At 45.9% G+C, this 22,527-nt stretch overlaps 1 protein-coding gene across 2 annotated transcripts in view; it reads left to right on the forward strand.

Annotated features, from left to right (window-relative positions):
• Window positions 1-22,527, forward strand: part of Phf20 (PHD finger protein 20) — a 115,829-nt gene that overhangs the window by 85,244 nt on the left and 8,058 nt on the right. For both annotated transcript variants that reach the window (XM_075962734.1, XM_075962735.1), the window contains 6 exons: window positions 7,543-7,821; window positions 11,666-11,764; window positions 12,326-12,490; window positions 13,191-13,369; window positions 15,508-15,607; window positions 20,512-20,707. In XM_075962734.1, coding sequence (XP_075818849.1) covers window positions 7,543-7,821; window positions 11,666-11,764; window positions 12,326-12,490; window positions 13,191-13,369; window positions 15,508-15,607; window positions 20,512-20,707 — 1,018 coding nt within the window. The remainder of the gene's footprint in view (window positions 1-7,542; window positions 7,822-11,665; window positions 11,765-12,325; window positions 12,491-13,190; window positions 13,370-15,507; window positions 15,608-20,511; window positions 20,708-22,527) is intronic.

A 22,527-nucleotide genomic window follows, 5' to 3' on the forward strand; every position in this document is an offset into this window, starting at 1 on the left:
TACAAGCAGCTGCCATCACACCCAAGTTAGTGTTTCATCTGGTTTTCATTTTTCCTGTGTCCATGGTTTTGAAGTTGATACAAAAAGGACAGGACCCCTTTATAATTTTGTTGTGGTTGGTTTTTAATTTTTGGAGACAGGGTTTCTCTGTGTAACTCTCCTGGAACTCTGTAGTCCAGACTAACCTGCAAGTCACAGAGGTCTGCTTGCCTCTTCCTCCTGGGATTAAAGGCATGTGTCACTACACCCAACCTTAATTAATTAATTCTGAGACAGGGTCCCTTGTATCCTAGACTGGCCTGGAACTTGGCTGTGAGGATATCTTCAGCCCTGATCCTTCTATCTCCACTTGCACTAAGCTCAGTGTGTTCAGTGATGAGGTGCAGCATGTAATCATTGGGCCAGCAGTAGATGACATGTGCTCCCTGCCAGAGGGGGCATGTAGGGGATCCCTTCCTACATGCTGAGTGAGCTAGGTCTGGATGGAAATGAAGACTTGAGTGAACTAGAGATGAATGGTAGGGAGAGAAGGCACACCTGGGGCCAGGTAATATTGGCTGAGGTAGGAACTGAGGCTTGCTGAAGAACAGTGGCTTTAGAAGACAAGATAGTGCTAAGGACCCAGAATTAGGCCAGTCTGAGTGTCATCCGCCTAGCTTTTGAGATATTGGCAATGGGCATACCAAAAGAGATTAAAGTAGGTCTAGCATTTTTATTAATTTTGTGTATGTGTATGTGTATGTGTGTGGGGTGTGTTTGCCTGAATCTGTCTGTGCTTCACAATTGTTCCTTGTGTCTGTGGCGGCCAGAAGGAGAGCTTGAGAGTTCCTGGAAAAGGAGTTACAGACTGTCATGAGCTACCACCTGGGTACTGAGAATCAAACCTAGATCCTATGGAAGAAAGTAACCAGAGCTCTTAACTGCTGAGCCTTTGCTCCAGCCCCTAAAATTGACTTTTACACTGAACAGAATTTAAGGACTGGAGTGGGGTACGGTTCTATCATACATGAAACTTGGGGTTCAACCCCCTAGTGTAGCGGCGTAAACGAATGCAGACAGATTGTAAAAATATATATAGTTTTAATGTAGAAATAGACTTACAGAACCACCGTTCCCGCGGAGACCAGGAAAGCAGAAGCGACGCTCGCCAAATTTATAGGCAGACATTAGCCCGAGGCGAACACGCCCCCTAAGGGGCGGGACTTATCCCTACACCCTAGTCCTGCAGCAGTAAAATAAAACAATAAAAATGCTAACCTATTTAAAAGCTTTTTCAGAAGTATGAGATCTGTTTGTTATAGTAGGAAAAGTATAAATCATTGCCCAGGTATGTGTGATTTATAGCAATACTAGCCTCCAAGGAGCTGAATGCTGCCAATAGCCAGAAAGCCCTGATTCTCTCCCCAGAGGACACAAATGAAAACAAAACCTGGCCAAACCATTGATTGCTCTGCACGCAGGAAGGAGTCCAGATGGCCCTGGCATATGTCAGTATACATACACATATACTAATTTCTCTGTTACAGGACTATAGGAATAAGAAGGCTGCTGATCCCACTCTGTATTCTCTATTACAGTGTGATAGGATTACTCCAAACACAGAGACTTGAAACATTTTTATTTTCTCTTACTTGATATGGCTGACTCAGCTGGGGGTTGTCCAGGACTGAGCTCTCATCTGAAAACTTTCAGGGGAGGAGCCCAGTCTTCAGCTACTTGAAGATGGTGACTGAAGGCCTTGGCATTTTTCTGGCACTTCCGGGTCCTCTGTGCAGTGGCCTCTGGGAAGTGGCTCAGAACATGGCCTGTGTTTTTAAGCCAACAGAGAAGTCTGTCTGCCAGGAAGCTAGTATTACAACCTCACTAGCAGGAGATGCAACTGCCTTTGCCATATTCTGTTAGAGATGATTCACGGGTGCTGCTCAAATTGAGGGGTGGGATGGAGGAGTACACAGGGACATAAAGACCACTAGGTTTGTTGGAAGCCCAACTGCCTGAACAACAGTGGCTGAAGATTTCTAGTGTTCAGATCATCCATCTTTTGATATAGTACGTACTCTGCCTTGTTAGCATCACCATCCTTGAAAAGAGCTCTTAGTTTGGCTGGCTGGGGGCTTTGTCCTAGTGACACCTGGTAGTGTCTTTTCCATATGGAGTTTCCTTGCCTACCTAAGCCTGTGTGATCTTGGCACTGCTATCCCTCAGAGGCACCCAGGTGCTAAGCTTGCTTCTCTTGGCAGTGCAGCTGTCTCACCTTCTACTCAAATACAGAGAAGAATCAGGGCTTTTGATTTGAGGGAAATTTTTTCCTGCTGAACTGACTTTGTTGTCTATTGAGAGAGGCCACTTGTTGGTTCCCAGGTGCTCAGCCCTGAAATAGTCACACAGAAACTATATTATTTAAATCACTGCTTGGCCCATTAGCTCTAGTTTCTTATTGGCTAACTCTTACATCTTAATTTAACCCATTTCTAGAAATCTGTGTATTGCCACGAGGCTGTGGCTTACCAGGTAAAGTTCCGGTGGTATCTGTTTCCTGTGGGGCGACATGGCTTCTCTCTGACTCAGCCTCCTTTCTCCCAGCATTCAATTTAGTTTTCCCCACCTACCTCTATTCCCTGTGCAAGCCCAAGACAGTTTCATTATTAACCAATGGTATTCACAGCATACAGAGGGGAATCCCACATCAGTTGTCTTTTCAAAAGGTTTCTGTAGTGGCAGGCTGTCAGGTCCCATGTGTCCCTAGTTAGCCTATAGTCAGACCACACCTCTCTTGGAATCTGTTCATAAATAAGGAGATAGTAATTAGGACATTGGTAGGCTCTAAAGATGGAATTGAACTGTCTCAGGAAATACTGCATATAGAATGATTGGTTAATGTTGGCCTAAAGGCAGTTGTTGGGAGGGTTTCCCGTAGCTACTGGACTGTTCTTTCATTGACTTGGGTATAGACCCAAGAATATATGAGTTTGCACAGTGAGGATTACAAAGTTCTTGCTGGGCATATTGCTGCAGGCCTGTAATCCCAGCATTTACAATGTGGAGGCAGGAAGTCTAGAGTTTGTACGTAGCTTCGCCTACATAGCAAGAACTTATCCCCCCCAAAACAACCAAAATTGATGAAAAAATGTTACTAAGGCCTTAGACTAAAACAATTAGGTGGAGTTCACTAAGCAATTATAATTTATCGTATAGTTTTTTTTTCTGGTTGGTTTTATATCTGTTTGACATAGCTAAAGTTATATGAAAGGAGGAAACCTCAAAAAAAAAAAGCCTCTATAACATCAGGCTGTATGTAAGCCTGTAGGGCATTTAATTAATTAGTGATTGAAGAGGAAGCATTCATCCCATTGTGGTTGGTGCCATCCCTAGGCTGGTGGTTCTGGGTTCTATAAGTAAATAGGCTAAGCAGCCATAGTGGGCAAACTAATAAGCCCCACTCCTTCCTCCATGACCTCTGCATCAGCTCCTGCCTCCAGGTTCCTGCCTTATTTGAGTTCCTTTGATGATGACCAGTGATATGGAAGTGTAATCCAAATAACTCTTTCCTCCCCAAGTTGCTTTTTGGTCATAGTGTTTTATCACAGCAGTAGAAACCCTAATTAAAACAAGTTTAATAAAACTGGGGAAAGTTGGGGTGTACTTTGACTTATGGTTTTATGTTTTGGTGTTTTAAAAAAAGATAGTTTATTGGAAGTCAAATATTGGGGACACAGAGGTCCTTGCACCCGTAGATCACTAGGGAAACTGGGAATATTAAACACCCTGGGACCTCTCCTCAATGGAGGAGATCAAGCACCTGTTTTCCAGCTCAGAAGGCTGGGAGTGGATATTGTTAAGGACCTGGTGACCTTTTAGCTATCCTCACCAACCTTTTGCTATAGAGGCAGACGTCACCTAAATCCCCCAGAATGTTTATCCCAGACTGTCACTCCCGAGACCTTTATATTTAATGGAGCCCATCCTTACAGGAGATGTCACATTTTATAGCCTGCTGACCTCTTTGCGATCCATCAAAGACCACACTGAATTCTAGGCCTTTTACATGTAGACCTCACCCTCATGGTCACATGTCCTTTGTAAAGAGTTTATAAGTGTTCCCTTAAGCTTTATTGTGTGCCAGGGATGGGAACGATTGTTGCCTGGAAGCCTTTTCCCAAATTGTATTGTATTTTAAATATGCTGACAACAAACCACCTGGTATTAGACTCCCCGAAGTCTGATCCAGGTTGACACAATCAGTCTTCATTCTCATCTCTCTGTGGATCACTATCTGCATTGATACCTTGCAGGGTCCCCCTCAGTGAAATCCAGTGTTTCATGCATGCTAAGCAGGCATTCTACCATTGAGGTACATCCCCAGCCCTAATCTGCATTAAAAAGATAAAATGTGCCAGGCAGTGGTGGTGCACGCCTTTAATCCCAGCACTTGGGAGGCAAAGACAAGGGGGATCTCTATGAGTTTAAGGCCAGCTTGGCCTACAAGAGCTAGTTCCAGGACAGCTGTCTCAAAAAACAAAAAAACAAAAACAAAAAAAGATGAAATGGAGCTGGAGAGATGGCTTAACAGTTAAGAACACTCACTGGTCTTATGGAAGCCCAGGCTCCAATCCCAGCGTCAACGTGACAGTTCACAAACACCTGGAACTCCAGTTCCGGAGGATCCAACACCCTCTTCTGGCTTCTATGGTTACTAGATATGAACATGGTACACATGGTACATCATGCAGACAAAACACTCATATATATTTAAGATATGTATGTGTGTACACATACATATACGCACACATATTTTAAAACTAGGCATGGTGGCATATGCTTTTAATCCCTGTACTCAGAAGGTGAGTTTCAGGACAGTCTGGGCTACATAGAGATTTCCCCACTCCTCCCAAAAACCTTTCGCTGTCCCAGTAAAAGATGCTGCTCATGTGGGGGTAATGATTCTGCTGGATGGCCACACTAGGAGCTTTGTGGTTTATATTGGATTTCACTTTTTTAGGAGTATGTAGATAAAATTGAGGGCTTTACACAGTAATCTGTCCCCCTGCCAGGATGTGCGAGAGGTGATTGAGGAAACAGTTTACATTTTGTTGATAATTACAATAACTGTCCCTGTCTGAATTTTAGAGACCCATGAGTGTGCTTATGGAGATGTTTTACACTGGAAAAAATCTTCCATTTATTGATCCCTGTACATAGGTTATCTTTAACTCTTCAGCTCCTTGGAATTGATAGTATTTATCATTTTCATGGCAAGAAACTGAGGAACCAGACTGACTTAGGCGGCTTAGGCATGTAGCTAATAAAGGGCTGTGCTGCTGTGTCTATGCAGTGGGGGTGCAGAGCGGCGCTGAGGTGCAGAGCAGTGCTGGTGTGCCTATGCAGTGGGGGTACAGAGAGCTGTGCTGGTGTGCCTATGCAGTGGGGGTGCAGAGAGCGGTGCTGGTGTGTCTATGCAGTAGGGGTGCAGAGAGCGGTGCTGGTGTGTCTATGCAGTGGGGGTGCAGAGAGCGGTGCTGGTGTGTCTATGCAGTAGGGGTGCAGAGAGCGGTGCTGGTGTGTCTATGCAGTGAGGGTGCAGAGCTGTGCTGGTGTGTCTATGCAGTGAGGGTGCAGAGAGCTGTGCTGGTGTGTCTATGCAGTAGGGGTGCAGAGAGCTGTGCTGGTGTGTCTATGCAGTAGGGGTGCAGAGAGCGGTGCTGGTGTGTCTATGCAGTGGGGGTGCAGAGAGCGGTGCTGGTGTGTCTATGCAGTGGGGGTGCAGAGAGCGGCGCTGGTGTGTCTATGCAGTGAGGGTGCAGAGAGCGGCGCTGGTGTGTCTATGCAGTAGGGGTGCAGAGCTGTGCTGGTGTGTCTATGCAGTAGGGGTGCAGAGAGCGGTGCTGGTGTGTCTATGCAGTGGGGGTGCAGAGAGCGGCGCTGGTGTGTCTATGCAGTAGGGGTGCAGAGAGCGGCGCTGGTGTGTCTATGCAGTAGGGGTACAGAGAGCGGCGCTGGTGTGTCTATGCAGTAGGGGTGCAGAGAGCGGTGCTGGTGTGTCTATGCAGTGGGGGTGCAGAGCTGTGCTGGTGTGTCTATGCAGTGAGGGTGCAGAGAGCGGCGCTGGTGTGTCTATGCAGTAGGGGTGCAGAGAGCGGTGCTGGTGTGTCTATGCAGTAGGGGTACAGAGAGCGGCGCTGGTGTGTCTATGCAGTGGGGGTACAGAGAGCGGCGCTGGTGTGTCTATGCAGTAGGGGTACAGAGAGCGGCGCTGGTGTGTCTATGCAGTGGGGGTACAGAGAGCGGCGCTGGTGTGTCTATGCAGTAGGGGTACAGAGAGCGGCGCTGGTGTGTCTATGCAGTGGGGGTACAGAGAGCGGTGCTGGTGTGTCTATGCAGTAGGGGTACAGAGAGCGGCGCTGGTGTGTCTATGCAGTGGGGGTACAGAGAGCGGCGCTGGTGTGTCTATGCAGTAGGGGTACAGAGAGCGGCGCTGGTGTGTCTATGCAGTAGGGGTACAGAGAGCGGTGCTGGTGTGTCTATGCAGTGGGGGTGCAGAGAGCGGTGCTGGTGTGTCTATGCAGTAGGGGTACAGAGAGCGGTGCTGGTGTGTCTATGCAGTGGGGGTACAGAGAGCGGCGCTGGTGTGTCTATGCAGTAGGGGTACAGAGAGCGGTGCTGGTGTGTCTATGCAGTGAGGGTGCAGAGCTGTGCTGGTGTGTCTATGCAGTAGGGGTACAGAGAGCGGTGCTGGTGTGTCTATGCAGTAGGGGTGCAGAGAGCGGCGCTGGTGTGTCTATGCAGTAGGGGTGCAGAGAGCGGTGCTGGTGTGTCTATGCAGTGGGGGTACAGAGAGCGGCGCTGGTGTGTCTATGCAGTGGGGGTGCAGAGCTGTGCTGGTGTGTCTATGCAGTGAGGGTGCAGAGAGCGGTGCTGGTGTGTCTATGCAGTAGGGGTGCAGAGAGCGGTGCTGGTGTGTCTATGCAGTGGGGGTACAGAGAGCGGCGCTGGTGTGTCTATGCAGTAGGGGTGCAGAGAGCGGTGCTGGTGTGTCTATGCAGTGAGGGTGCAGAGAGCGGTGCTGGTGTGTCTATGCAGTGGGGGTGCAGAGCTGTGCTGGTGTGTCTATGCAGTGAGGGTGCAGAGAGCGGTGCTGGTGTGTCTATGCAGTGGGGGTGCAGAGAGCGGTGCTGGTGTGTCTATGCAGTGGGGGTGCAGAGAGCGGTGCTGGTGTGTCTATGCAGTAGGGGTACAGAGAGCGGTGCTGGTGTGTCTATGCAGTGGGGGTGCACTAGCCAGTGGTGCCCAAGGTCTGTGAAACCCTGAGGACATAAGGCTGTTTCAGATAAATGTGTCAGTCTCCACTTTCTAAACGGAGTCAAGGTTGTTTCCTGGATGTTGGATCTCCTCTCCACACAGTGCTTTGGAGGTAGCAGTGTATTGATGTCTTGTGCAGGAATTGCTTGCCACTGCTACATTTTCTGGCTGTGCTGATGTACACTCCATAACAGCCAGCACAATCCGTGGTTCTTCATTTTTTTTTTTTTTTTTTTTTTTTTACAGTTCCAAATACTTTGAGGAAAACAGATGACTTTGTGACATTGAATGTGCCAGCTGTGGACCTAGACCACAAGTTTCGATGCAAGGTTGTGGACTGTTTGAAATTTTTCCGCAAGGCTAAGCTGCTGCACTATCATATGAAGTATTTCCATGGGATGGAGAAGTCACCAGAGCCAGAGGAGAGCCCAGGGAAGAGGCATGTGCAAACTCGGGGCTCTGCAGGGCCTGACAAGGCCAGCCAGGAGAGCCTGACCAGGAAGCGGGGCTCTGCCAGCTCCCCAAGTGAGTATCTTGCTTTTGTGTCCTGAAAGGACTCTGACATTTCTTAGATGGAAAACTGCCATAGGTTGATTGGTCCCTATGAGGAGGTGGTTCTTGGGACTGTACCCATCATAGAACTGAAGCCCTCCTGGAGGAAGCAGGAAGCTCTGCTTCTCTGTGTTCATGTGACGTTGAGGGAGTTACTGTGAAATCTGTGGTGCTCCCAGGATGGATGGGGACCATCAAGCAAAGGAGCTCTGAGATCAGCAGAAGTTGGCCCCAGGACAGATGAATGCTGCCCTGGTACCCCACAGATTCATGTCCTGTTCCTGCCAGGACAAATGTTGAAAAGATATAAAAGTGAGTTTGAGCCTGTCTGTTGCTGGGTTCAGGTGTGAACCCTCTAACCCCTCACACACCTCAAGACACTTTCTAAAAGCTGCTTAGTACAGAAATCACAATGCACTGGCACAGCCACCAATCTCCCTTCCTACCTCAGCAGAGAACCCCCCCCCCTTTTGAGATTTCTTCTAAAATTTAGAGAAATTGAAAATTATGCTTTGCTTTTTAGATAGAGTCTTATTTATACCAGGCTAGCCTAAGTATTGAGAATGATTTTTTTTCACCCTGAGACAGGGGTTCTTTGTAGCTTTAGAACATGTCCTGGAACTAGCTTTTGTAGACAAGGCTGATTTCGAACTCGCAGAGATTCGCCTGCCTCTGCCTCCCGAGTGCTGGGATTTAAAGGTGTGTGCCACTACCGCCCACTTAATGTTTTTTTATAGTTTATTTCTACTTTATGTACATTGGTGTTTTGCCTGCATGTTAATCTGTATGAGGGTCTTGGATCCTCTGGAACTAGAGTTGCAGAGAGTTGTGGGCTGCCATGTAGGTGCTGGGAATTGAACCTGGGCCCTTTGGAAGACCATCTGAGCCATCTCTCCAGCCTATAGTTTATTATTTTTGAATAGGCACATTTTTAAAAATATGAAAAGAAACAGTGCTTTTAATAGTATATTTCGTATATCCAAAATAGTCTTGTGGCACCATGTGGTAATTTGGTCAGTGGCAAACCATGTATATAACCACAGTGTCATAAAATTATGTTATCTGTGACATAGCAGCCGTTGGAGTTTGGACAGTGAAATTAGCTAAGGATGAATTTCTTAGAACATGTCCTGTGTAGTGGACATATGACAACCATCTTAGTGTGTGAGCAACATGAAAATCATGACTTTTATATATTTTACCTAGAAGTTAATCTTTAAAAATTGTCCTGTGTTTTCTTTTTTTCTTTTTTCTTTTTGTTTTGTTTTTGTTTTTTTGTTTTCGAGACAGGGATTCTCTGTAGTTTTGGAGTCTATCTTGGAACTAGCTCTTATAGACCAGGCTGGCCTTGAACTCACAGAGATCCGCCTCCTGCTGGGATTAAAGGCTTGCGCCACCACCGCCCAGTTGTCCTGTGTTTTCTACCTAAAACACAGATCAATACAAACTAGCCTTACCTGTGAGGTGCCCAGTGCTGTGAATGGGTGGCCAATGGTATTCCATTTGTTGGCCTGTGTAGCTCTCTTTCCTTCAGCTGGCTGTACTTGCTGAGACTAAAGGCTAAGTTAGAATGAACTGCCCAGGGAAGACTAGTTGTCAACAGACCACTAGAAAGAGAGTAGCTGTATGACGTACAGCATAGGGCACTCCCCATCCTAGTGGCTTTACTTCAGTCTTGTCCAAGCCTCAGCAGGGATGGCTGTTTTTCAGAGTGGGCTTGTATGAGCTGGACTGTGTCTAGATTGAACACCAAAGCCCATGCCCTACTTTTTAAAAGCAGAGATCACCTACCTCAGGGAAAGTTGCTTATTGAGCAGGGGCTCCAAATGCTGGAGTCAGAATTGCGCCAAGCTAAACTAGATCAGCCTGTCCACTTTGCTAGGATTTATTGCCATGCTTTGGCCTGGGCCCTGCTAAAGAGACCTAAGTCGTCTTCTGGGAAGTGCTTATGGTTGTGGGTGCTCTGGAGCAAAGAAACAAAGGTCTGGTTCATTTCTTTCATCTAAACAATACTTGATACATTTAGGGTCAAACACTGGCTTTTTTGAGACTGTGTGGTGCTGACTAGCCTGGAACTTTATATACAGTGTTGATCTATAGAGATTTACAGAGATCTACCAGCCTCTGCTGGGATTCAAGGTATGCACAATTGTACCCAGCCAAACACTGAGTCTTTAGGGATATTAATTACTCTTCAAGGGGAGAGAGGAAGCGTCCTTGCCACCAAATTTTCTAGCACCACAATAATGCGGATGGCAGCGGAAACTAGCACTCTGGTGCCCCAAGGTTCAGTTTAGTCTAAAGCCAAGGTTTTCCCAGGGTAAGAAAATGGCCCAGGTAGCCGGGCGGTGGTGGCGCACGCCTTTAATCCCAGCACTCGGGAAGCAGAGGCAGGCGGATCTCTGTGAGTTCGAGACCAGCCTGGTCGACAGAGCTAGTTCCAGGACAGGCTCCAAAGCCACAGAGAAACCCTGTCTCGAAAACCAAAAAAAAAAAAAGAAAATGGCCCAGGTGGGAATGGCAATAGATAGTAAGCAGGAGCGAATTTCTTTCTCTTCCATTCCTTCCATTCCATGGTGCTCTTCCTAGGTTACACCTCTGTGTGGTAAACTCACTGGAAAAGGCACTTACTGCCGAGCCTGATGGCAGGAGTTTAGTCCCAGGGACTCATGTAGTAGAGAATGGGCCACCTCTACATGTATACCAGCATTTCTCTCCCATGGTTCTACGGGCTGGGGATTCCTAGATTAAAGCATCACTAGTGTGGCTCCCGGTGATGGATCTTTCCTCCGCATCCTCACATGTATCTCTAGTTAGTTCTAGAAAGACACTAGTCCCATCAGGAAGGCCCCACCCTCATGATAGGTGCCTCCCAGAGTTTCTTTTTCCATATAACATCACATTGCAGGTGGAAACATAACAACAGAAATTTTAGGATTGGGGCAGAGTTGCTTGTCAAGCATGCAGAAAGCCCTGTGGTCAGTCCCCAGCACTGCCAGAAAAATACCAATTTTAGGGATGAGGGATCAAGAGAGCACATAATTGAGGTATATCAATGTAGCTTAACTGTTACTTTGTTTTATACAGTGGAAAGGGGGCATGACAAAACCCTTTTGAGTTCAAACGTGTCCACCTTTGTGATACTGCAGACATGCTGGCCTCATTCATAGCTGCCCTGTGATGTCTGTGACTAAGGGCACCTTAGCAGGTTGGACAGCTGCTAGATGCTGCAAAGTAGTGGAAGTTTACAGAGATACTGGGGACACAGTGTCTACTTATGTAGCAAGGGCAAATTGAAAGGAGACGTTATGATACCGGGGAGGTGGGGGGTAATGTTGAGAATTAGATCTGTGTCCATTTGCATTTCCCATTTTGGGAACAGTTCATGTCCCAGGACTTCTAGTAGATAAATTGTAGTTTATATCTCTATATCTATACACACACACACACACACACACACACACACACACACACACACACACAAAAGTTTTTTTTTTCTGTTCCTGACAAAGTTTCACAGTGTAGCCTTGCTGGCCTTGAACTTTATTATTTTTTTTTTTTTAATTTTTATTGTTATTTGAGAGACATTCTCACCCTGGCTGGCCTGGAACTTGCTCTGTAGACCAGTTGGTGTGAACTCATGAGATCCACCTGCCTGTGTCTCCCAGGGGCAGAAAGGGACCTTCCCAGACAGGACCATGTCAGAGACTGTGTTATTTTTTTGTCTTGCGCATACTTGATTACTAAGAAAAGAACAAGATCTCATAACTGAAATAAAATATTAAAGTAACAACTCTTGAATGTGTGTTAATTCTAGCTGCAAAAGAGAAGGAAAAGAATAAAGAGAAGAAATTCAAAGAGCTTGTGAGAGTGAAACCAAAGAAGAAAAAGAAAAAGAAAAAGAAAACCAAGCCTGGTAATTTTCCCTGGATGGTTTCCCTGCTTAGGAATAACCAGCAGGCCTTTTCTAGGGCTTGTGGGCTCGGCATGGGCCCTGGAAGAGGGTGTGGGTTGATGCTGAACACTAAGCCAACTCAGATCACTCACTAACATAGCTCAGGTTGCTCTCAGACTGAATTCTTCAGCTCCAGCCTCCCAGGCACTGAGATTACAGCTGGGCATGATCTTCGTGGTTTGCTTCATAACTGTTAAACACCCAACTCTCAAGAAAAGCTTCAGTTCTTAAAAAGTGCGTTTCAATTCCAACAACAGTGTTTGAAAAAAAAAATCTCTGTTCAACCTTGGGAGCTAAAGAGGTGCCTTGTTTTATTCTCAGTGCCCCTTTTGGCTTACAAAAGCCATTTTACCAGAAAAGAAGGAAGGGCAGGGTGAGGAGGAAGTGACTGCCCTTCACCCCGCTCTGTGGTGTACTTCCCCAGGCCTTTGAGCTCTTTGGACTGCAGGCTGCTATTGGGTTGCTTCTGGGATGTGGGTGGTGTCTGGGGTTGCTCATTTGTACCTGATGCTGTTCTTGTAGAATGTCCTTGCAGTGAAGACATCAGTGACACCTCCCAGGAACCTTCTCCACCCAAAGCATTTGCTGTCACCAGGTGTGGGTCCTCACACAAGCCTGGGGTCCATATGAGCCCACAACTCCATGGTTCAGATAATGGAAACCAGAAAGGGAAACTGAAAGCATGTGGTAAGAGCCCACTCTCAGCTGAACACCTGTTAGGAAGTGTGCTAACACCAGTGGGTGTGCTGTGGAGGAAGGACTCGGTGACCATAAGTAGTCAGGCACCGGGATCTAACCTTATCCCTGCAGTTGGTCCTGCCTCTTTCCCTGTGGTGTGCAAAACTCTAAAGGTGGCTGTGGATAGAGATGGCTATATGCCAGGTCCTGGCTGCCTAGGGGCAGCTAGGGAGCATTTTAGAGTCCTTAGGGCAGTGGTGTGTGTGGTTCACAAGAAGTCACTCTTCTGATAGTGAGCTCAGGGATTTTGGGAGCCTCTTCATGGTCCCTTAGTGAAATGAGGACATGTAGTTCAGTCCTTGGCAGACAGCATGTTCCAGTAAGAAGCCCTGCCTGGGGCTGGAGAGATGGATCAGTGGTTAAGAGCATTGCCTTCTCTTCTAAAGGTCCTGGGTTCAATTCCCAGCAACCACATGGTGGCTCACAACCATCTGTAATGAGGTCTGGTGCCCTCTTCTGGCCTGCAGGCATACACACAGATAGAATACTGTATACATAATGAATAAATAAATATTTAAAAAAAAAAAGCCCTGCCTGAGAGCAGTGTCCTGTTGCCAGGCTGTGGAAGTCCCTGAAGGAGGGGCGGTGGTATGCAGCAGCGTTATCTGTGAGTTTAGAGCATTGACTATTGGCCTCCCTTTCCTTCCAGAGGAGGATAATTTGAGTGAGTCCTCTTCTGAGAGCTTTCTTTGGACTGATGAGGAATATGGTCAAGATGTCGATGTCACCACCAACCCCGATGAGGAGCTTGATGGGGACGACCGCTATGATTTTGAGGTGGTTCGTTGCATCTGTGAAGTCCAAGAGGAAAATGACTTCATGATTCAGGCAAGTAGAGCTCCCAGAACACAGGCCAGAGGAAGATAAACTGATATCCCGAGAGGATGTAAGGCCAGCAGCGATAGTGAGGTGTGTCAGCAGCCTCCAGTGTGTACTGCTCACAGCAGCAGACCAAGTTTGCCTTTTGATTCAGCTTTCTGAGAATTGTAGGCTGCTGTAAATAGAATGAGAGAGGAGTCACCGAGGCTAAAGGGGACGGCCTGGCCTGTCGTCCCACAGTGAGGGGTGACAATTCAGTTTCTTTTTTCTTTTTTTTTAAAGATTTTATTTATTTATTATGTATACAATGTTCTGCCTGCATGACAGAAGAGGGCTCCAGATCTCATGACAGATGGTTGTGAGCCACCATGTGGTTGCCGGGAATTGAACTCAGGACCTTTGGAAGAGCAGGCAATGCTCTTAACCGCTGAGCCATCTCTCCAGCCCACCATTCAGTTTCTTTGTGGACTCCTCTTCTCTTTGACATAAATCTCCCTTGTGGCCTAAAGAAGTGGAGTCTGGGTTTATAAAATATCTGTTTCTGTCTGCCACTTGGTGTTATGGGGGAGAGGGTGGTGTGTATCTGTCTGTGTTGGTGGCAGTAGGTGTTCCTAACGAAAGGACTGGCAGCCCACCATGCATTAATACTCTGCATTGGCTAATATCCATTAGGAATAATAGGTCCAGCTTCTTGGTTTGCTTTCTTTGTTTTTATGTACATGGCATCAAATTTTGAAATTGACTTGATTTAGTGTCCGTAGTTGAATTTATGTGTTTTATCCTTTTAGTTGACTTTTTTTAGGTGGAGTCTGTCTTAGCTTAAGGGAGAACTTACTTAAGGGAGAAATTACTGTGGTCCATAGCTGTGGAGGGATAGATGGACACAGCATGGCATGGTGCAGGAGCTCATCATAGTGCATCAGCTGTCAGAAGAGTGGAACTAGTTAATACCTGCATGCTGCATGCTTAGTTTCTCTATTCTTACAAAGTTTAGCATCCCTTGCCTAGGGAAATGATGCCACCTACAGTGAGAGGGTCTTCCACTCAACCTACTCAAGATAATCCCAAATAAACAGATCCACAAACTAACCTGATCTAGACAGTCCCTTATTGAGAGACTCCTCACAGGTGATTCTAGATTAAAGCAGATGAAATTAACCACAGTCTCATCCTGGTCCCATTTGTCCTTGAACTTTCTGTCTCTGCTCCCTAAATACTGAGGTTACAGTCACATGCTACCACGTGTCTCTGCTTCCTAAGTGTAGACTTTTGTGGTTTCTTCTAGAGCTTCAGAGATTTTAAGAACCTTATGCATCCCCAGCACTCGGGAGGCAGAGACAGGCAGATCTCTGTTGAGTTTGAGGGCAGCCTGGACTACAGAGCAAGTTCCAGAACAGGCTCCAAAGCTACAGAAAAATTCTGTCTCCAAAAATCAGAGAGAGAGAGAGAGAGACAGAGACAGAGACAGAGACAGAGAGAGACAGAGAGAGACAGAGAAAGACAGAGAAACCTTTGTTTTAGCTGGGTGGCAATGGCATGTACTTTTAATCCCAGCACTCAGGTTGCAGAGGCAGGTGGATCTCAGTCTGAGGCCAGTCTGGTCTGCAAAGCAAGTTCCAGAACAGCCAGGGCTACACAGAGAAACCCTGTGAAAGAATTAAAAAAAAAAAAACAACCTTATGTCTGTTTTATCCTTTTGCAGTTTGTTTTGCTGTGAAATGGGCTGTGGCTTTCCCGTTGACTGGCAGTAGAAGCTGAGAAGGGAAGTGACAATAGTCAGTCTGGAGTCAGCACTATCCAGTTAATGTAACTTTTGGTTCTGAGACAGATTCTAAAGTATCCAGGCTGGCTTTGGTCTCACAGTGTAACTGAGGCTCACCTTGTGTTCCACCACACCTCACATCTAAGTGTTCTTCATGTGTTGTGGCCTCTACCAGAGCCGATAGCCTCAGGGGTCCTTCAAATATGGCTCTTGGGACTGAAGACCGCAGGACTCTTTAGTCTACCCTGTTCACTTATGTCTAAGCCTCCATGTGGTCAGTGGTGGGCAGCAGTCAGTAGGGAGTGCTCCCTGCCGTTTTCTCTCACCCTCACGCTTCTAGGGGCTTCCTGCTTTCTAAGTTGTGTTGCTTCTTTACTTTTCCCAGTGTGAAGAATGCCAGTGCTGGCAGCACGGGGTCTGCATGGGATTACTGGAAGAAAATGTGCCCGAGAAATACACCTGCTATGTCTGCCAAGACCCTCCAGGTAGAGATTTCTGGAGCCGGGGTGCCAGCAGTATGTATGTAACTTCCTCTTAGCTCAGCAGCTAGTGACACCCTGACCGTGTTCTTGATGAATTTCTTTGTGGATGGCTAGGTGACTCTCCTCAGCATTTTGGAAGCCCCCCTGGTGGCCAGCTCTCCAACCCAGCAGTGAGGGAATGTGTCTGAAGGTGTTTACTTACCCAGCAGCAGGCCTGACCTTGATCTAGAACATTTCTTGGAATGTGGTGAAAACCACGCATGGTATTGTGAATGATGAGCACAAAGCGGGACAGCAGTCTAGGACTTCCCCAGCTCTGTCTGAGACTGTCCACAGTGTTGTCTGCTCCGTGAATTGGCTCATCGTTCTTGCTCAGGGCCTTGCTGGTTTCTTGTTCCAGTTTCAACAGTGAAGCACTTCTTTCCCTGAGAAATCTGAGGATGGGTGTGCGGCTCTGCTCTCAGCATTTCAGAGATGTTGGAGGGTACACCTGCCCTCTAGTGCATCACGGCCCCTAGAAGGGCCACGGCATGGTTATATACAGCTTGTCACCACTCCAAGCAGTGTCTTGCTCAGTTCCTCAGCAGGATCAGCTGGTTTTGTGGTTTCCAGGGGTTGTCCATGGCTCTTGGCTGTCCTTTCCACCACACCCAGCCTGTTGTAGGGTTTTCTAGTGACTGAAGAGTGACTGAGTTTCTTTGGAAAGTGCTGTCTTCTGAGCTTTTGGAGCAGGAAGTACTGCTGAGTCCCTGAGCTGTTTTCTCCTAAGGAGGCTTGTAATAAGCAAGACCCCTGGAGTCATCCAGGCCATGTTACATAGCAGAAGGGAAGCATCTGTCTAGTTAGGGGCAGCTGGTACTGTTGGAAAGGGGCTTGGAACCTCTCGTTCATTAGGTAAGTCCATTTGGAACCCTTTGCTAGGCTCTGGGACTGCAGCCATCAATGAAATGGTTCCTTGTTTTCTGACTCTTAATAGGATTGGGAACTGAAAACCAAAGTTGAAACAAATTAAACGCAAGACTGTGTGCACAGGTGAAGCTAGAAGGGATGATGAGGGAGTAACCAGAGACTCTGAAAAGGCTCTTTTGATGCTGGATGGTGGCATCAAGGCCCTCTTGAGGAGATGGCGAGTCTCCAGTACTGGAAAGGTCTAGGGGAATAGCACTTCAGACAGAGACACACAAGAGGAGAGGTCAACATGTGTGCGTGTGTTCCCAAAACTCAGGAAAACCATAGGGTGGAAGGAGGAGAACAGGAAGGAATGGTCCTGTGAGCCATAAAGAGTTAGTTAGGAGTTTGGGTTATTCTTCTGTAAGCCGTCAAAAGCTGTGGAAGGTTCTGAGCAGAGGAGGGAAAAGTATCTCTTAAATGTAAGAGATAGTCCAGCTGGACATTGTAGCATGCATCTGATACCAGAATGCACTAGGCTTTTTTTCTTTTGGGCCAACAACCAGCTCCCAAACACAATGCAGAGTGTAGTAATATGGGGCGGCGGCGGGGCTGTGTCCCCAAACACCCCAGCCGCCTGCCCTGCCCGGCTAGCTTATGCCCCAAATAATTACACGGACACTGTATTCTTTTAAACACTGCTCTGGCCCATTTCTAATCATCTGTGTAGCGCCCCTAGGTGCGCTTACCGGGAAGATTCTAGCCTAAGTCCATCCTGGGTCGGAGCTGGGGCATGGTGTGCGTCTTCCCTGGAGCAGGTAGCATGGCGTCTCTCCTGAGGCGTCTGCTCCCGAGAGGAGAGCTGCGGAGTCTGACCTCACTTCCTCTTCCTCCCAGCGTTTTGTTCTGTTTACTCCTCCCACCTATCTCCTAACCAATGAGCCAAGCAGTTTCTTTATTGCTTAACCAATGAAATCAACAGATTGATATGACACTCCCACATCACTTCCCCTTTTTCTGTTTAAACAAAAAAAGGAAGGCTTTAACCTTAACATAGCAAAATTACATATAACAAAACAGTTATCAAGTAAAAATTACATCAGAAACATTCATACATATAACAAAATTAACCGTAAATCTCTATCAATAAAGCAAAATCTATACTAATGCAAATTATTCATGTCTATATCATATCCCCCTTTAAATGTAAAAGAACATTTATAAACCATATTTGGGAACATGGGCGCAGTTTTTTCTCTCCAAACTGCTTCCTGCTGAATGGGGGCGTCGTTAATTAGGTCTTTCATGGTATAACCTGTGTGCTAGTTTCATCTCAGTTGGCAGTTGAGCAAAGCAATTTTCTGAAGATGTTCACAGCAACCCTTCAGGAGGACGTGGTCCATCATACCAAATCGGAATAGAAGAAATCCATAGAGTCTCATCCTCTGTGAAAACAAAAGAAGACTCTCTCCAAAGCATCATATCCTTAGGCCCAAATTCTGAAATCGTAATACCCTTATATCCATTCTGGTTTAGCTTGGCAGCCCATGTAATGAAATGTCTCTCTGTACTTAGCTCCTTCACAGTCAAAAATTTTAAAGAAAACACAATGTACATAATCCAGACTCTCTGTGAATTTTCCATCTTTACGCGGCTTATTTTTATTTATATCTATAACTATCTGTACTCTGTCTCTTTAAAGACTTTACTTTTACTTTTTTTTTTAAATCATCAACTTTATTCTCTATATTCTTTTTCTTCTCTCTCTCTCAAGCCTACGTACATTCATCCAACAGTGTGACTCATTTAGTGGTCTGAATCTGTCCTATTGTGAATCTGCAATTTTTTACTATCCAGGAGCACTTTTGATTTGCACCTTTAAATCACTAGGCGCTTAAGAATCTAAGCTGTGACATTCCTAGGTTAACTTTTTGCTTTTCGAGCGTGTATCTGTAGACCAGGCTGTCTTTGAACTCTCGGAGATCCGCCTGTCTCTGCCTCCCAGGCATTGGGATTAAAGGCGTACACTACTATACCTTGAACTCACAGAGATCTGTTTGTCTCTGCCTTCTAGGCACTGGGATTAAAGGCGTGTGCTACCACACCTTGAAGTCACAGAGGTTTACTTTAAGAATTTTAACTTTTAGTCTGCATATATTTTTAACACTGTAAATCATTTAAAATTTTTCTTTGTCTTTGAATCTCTCTTTACTGTGTATCTCTCTTTTTCTGACCACAAGAGCCTTTAATTTACCAAGCAATATCAGTAGGACTAAAGGCGTGGCTTTGACGGCTGGATCCAGCCCATTCCTTAGCTTTCCAGCCTCATGGCTGAGGTACTGGCTGCAAGGTCCCTGCCAGCCAGCAAGCTACAACAGACAACACTCAAGTCCTCTCTCAGTAGCCGGCCCTCCTGCCTCAAACAGTCAGAGTTTGCCCTGGCAGGATGGCCCAGAAAGCCGGCATTTTTAAACAGCGCAGCTTTTTTTCCTGCTACGCCTGAAAACCGAAAAGCATGCGTTCAGCTTTTCATCAACACTGTTTGAGTGTTTTGTGGCAGGACCTCTTAATGAGCTGCAGGCTTTGCAGCTGAAGCTGAGTCAGGAAGCCTCTCTTAGATGAGGCAGCTTGCTTGCCTCTAGCAAGCAGAGCAGACCCAAGAAATTGCCATAAGAAACATGCTTTACTCTTTCCCAAGCTTTTTTAGGCTTTCTGTGGATTCAGTTGGCCACACGTCTGGGCGTCATCTGTAGTAATATGGGGCGGCGGCGGGGCTGTGTCCCCAAACACCCCAGCCGCCTGCCCTGCCCGGCTAGCTTATGCCCCAAATAATTACACGGACACTGTATTCTTTTAAACACTGCTCTGGCCCATTTCTAATCATCTGTGTAGCGCCCCTAGGTGCGCTTACCGGGAAGATTCTAGCCTAAGTCCATCCTGGGTCGGAGCTGGGGCATGGTGTGCGTCTTCCCTGGAGCAGGTAGCATGGCGTCTCTCCTGAGGCGTCTGCTCCCGAGAGGAGAGCTGCGGAGTCTGACCTCACTTCCTCTTCCTCCCAGCGTTTTGTTCTGTTTACTCCTCCCACCTATCTCCTAACCAATGAGCCAAGCAGTTTCTTTATTGCTTAACCAATGAAATCAACAGATTGATATGACACTCCCACATCAGCAGAGACTTATTATTAGTTTTGGATGTGCAGCCTAGCTTATGCTCGTTCTGGTTAGCTCTTTTACCTTAAATTAACCTGTTTCTCTTTATCTGCCTTTTACCTCTGGGTATTTCACTGTTCTTTTTTTCTGTATAACTTACTTTCACTATTTCTCAAGTCTAGCTGGCTGGTGACTGCTTGGCCCTATGCATTTCCCTTGTTTCTCCTCAATCCTAGATTTCTCCTTCAATTTATTTTCTCTCCATGCCAACCCTGCCTGTCCTTTTCCTGCCTTGGTTTTTATTACACCAGTCAGGTGTCTTAAGCAGGCAAGGTGAAACAAATGCAACACATCTTTACATAATCAAACAAATGTAGCATAAACAAAAGTAACACACCTTTACACAGTTCAAGTAATATTCTGCAGCATAAACTAATGTTTCTTTACATAAAGTAATGTTCCACAATACTAGAACTCTCCGAATGGAAACAGGAAAAACAGGAGTTCAAAGCCAGTATAAGCTATATAATCAGTTTGAGGATAGTCTGAGCCACATGAGACCCTGTCTAGAAAAAGAAAGGGAGAGAGGGTAAAGAGAGAAGGGACAAGAGTGGAGATAAGGAAAGAGGGAAGAAATATATCAGAACTGTGCTTTGGTTACCCCTGTGGCCAGTGGAAAGAACCATACTGTATTCCTACCTCATCTCCAACACCTAGTAGAGACCAAGCATAGAGCAGGTGCCAAGTAAATGTAAATGAAAGGAGCACAGTAATCAGTCCGTCATGGAAACATGGTGATTGGACCAATGATGGGGCAGCCTGGGTTTCTCTCAGGCCACGTTTAATCGTCTTTTAATGTCACTACTTTAGGTCAGAGGCCTGGCTTCAAGTACTGGTATGATAAGGAGTGGTTGAGCCGGGGACATATGCATGGCCTGGCATTTCTAGAAGAGAACTACTCCCATCAGAATGCCAAGAAGATCGTGGCCACCCATCAGCTTCTTGGTGATGTGCAGAGAGTGATTGAGGTGCTTCACGGCTTGCAGCTCAAGATGAGCATCTTGCAGTAAGTGTGGGCTTTGGTAGGAATCTCCTTTGGCTCTCAGTTCTCTTAGGTTTGGGGAGAAAGTGAAACGCCTCAAAGTCAGCACTAAGACTGATAAGTTTAGATCTGTACCAAAAATTCTGTTGCTATGCTGAGCATGTGGCTCAGGGGTAGAGTGTTTGCCTAGCATGTGTGGGTCTCTGAGTGTGATTGCCAGTACCCTTGCTCCATCCCCCTCTAAAAAAATCAGTTACATAATAAGCACTTCTTTGTAAAACAATTGACTTTATTGAGGAATATTTTACATATAATTAAGTTCCTTTATTTTAAAGACCTTACTGAATTTAATAATTATATAATAATCCATGTCACCAATACCACAAACAGAACATGGTGTGTGCATCTGGGTTTTTTGTTTTTGTTTTTAAGGCAGATTGTTACTCTGTAGTCCAGGCCAACCTCGAATTAAGTATATAACCCTTAATTTGACTCACAGTGTTCCTCCTGTCTCAGCCTTTTGAGAACTGGGGTTACAGGTGTAGGCCACTGTGGTGTGGTATACACATTTATAGTTTGCTTTGTGCTATCTTTGGGTGTACAGTTTTGGGGAATTTTTAAATTGTGTACATAATGCAAATTTAATTTAAATGTTACCATCTAAATCTATTTATTTGTTTATTTATTTTTCCTACTTGTGACAGGGTCTCTCTATTTAGTCCTGGCTGTCTTGGAACTAGATATGTAGACCTGGCTGGTTTTGAGCTCACAGAAATCCACCTGCCTTTACCTTTCTACACCTAGCTCTTTTATTTTGTCTTTGCCTGGTCTGATTTTGAATTTCTGATCTCAAGCAATGTCAGTCTCCAGAACTTATCATCCTGCAAGATTGATTTCTCCATGCATTAATTAATCTCCAATGTCTTTATCGTCCCAGTTCCGGCAACTGCCATTCTGTTTTCTGTCCCTATGAATTCAGTTCTCTAGATGCCTCACAGGAGAAGTCATGCAGTGTTTACCTCTTGCTTATTTCACACGGCACATCTTCAAGGTTCATCTATATTGTATCAGAATTTCCTTTTAAAAGGCAAAGTGTAGTATATGTATATCACATTTTGTTTATCCTTTTATCCTAAACACCCATGATTTATAGACATCTTTTTTTTTTTTAATTTTTTTTAAGACAGGGATTTTCTGTTTAGCTTTGGAGCCTGTTCTGAAACTTGCTATCTAGACCAAACCTCGAACTACCTACCTCCCAAGTGCTAGGATTAAAGGCATGTGCCACCACCGCCCAGCATGGATAAAGAATCTTAAATCTGCGTCAGAGGAACTGGAGAAAGGGCTCAGCAGTTAAGACCTCTTGCTGCTTTTCCAGAGGACCCGAGTTCAGTTCCCAGCACCAGCATTGGCAGCTCACAACCACATGTAACCCCAGCTTTTTTTTTTTTAACAAGACAGGTTTTTTTTTAAAAGACTGACTGATTGATTGATTGATTGATTGATTGATTGATTGTGTATTCAACATTCAGCTTCCATGTATGCCCACACACCAGAAGAGGGCGCCAAATCTCATTACAGATGGTTGTGAGCCACCATGTGGTTGCTGGGAATTGAACTCATGACCTTTGGAAGAGCAGCCAGTGCTCTTAAACACCGAGCTATCTCCCCAGCCCCTGTAACTCCTGCTTTAAGAGATCAGTACTCTGGCCTCTCTTGTGTATATATACACACACACATGCACACATGTGCATACACACACATACTTTAAAAAAAAGTCTGCTGGGAGAATCATTGTTAGCAGCTTGCTCAAGGATTTTGCTCACACTCCTGTCCCTGTCAGA

This window comes from Microtus pennsylvanicus, chromosome 2, assembly GCF_037038515.1.
Source record: "Microtus pennsylvanicus isolate mMicPen1 chromosome 2, mMicPen1.hap1, whole genome shotgun sequence".
Taxonomy (NCBI): Eukaryota; Metazoa; Chordata; class Mammalia; order Rodentia; family Cricetidae; genus Microtus; species Microtus pennsylvanicus.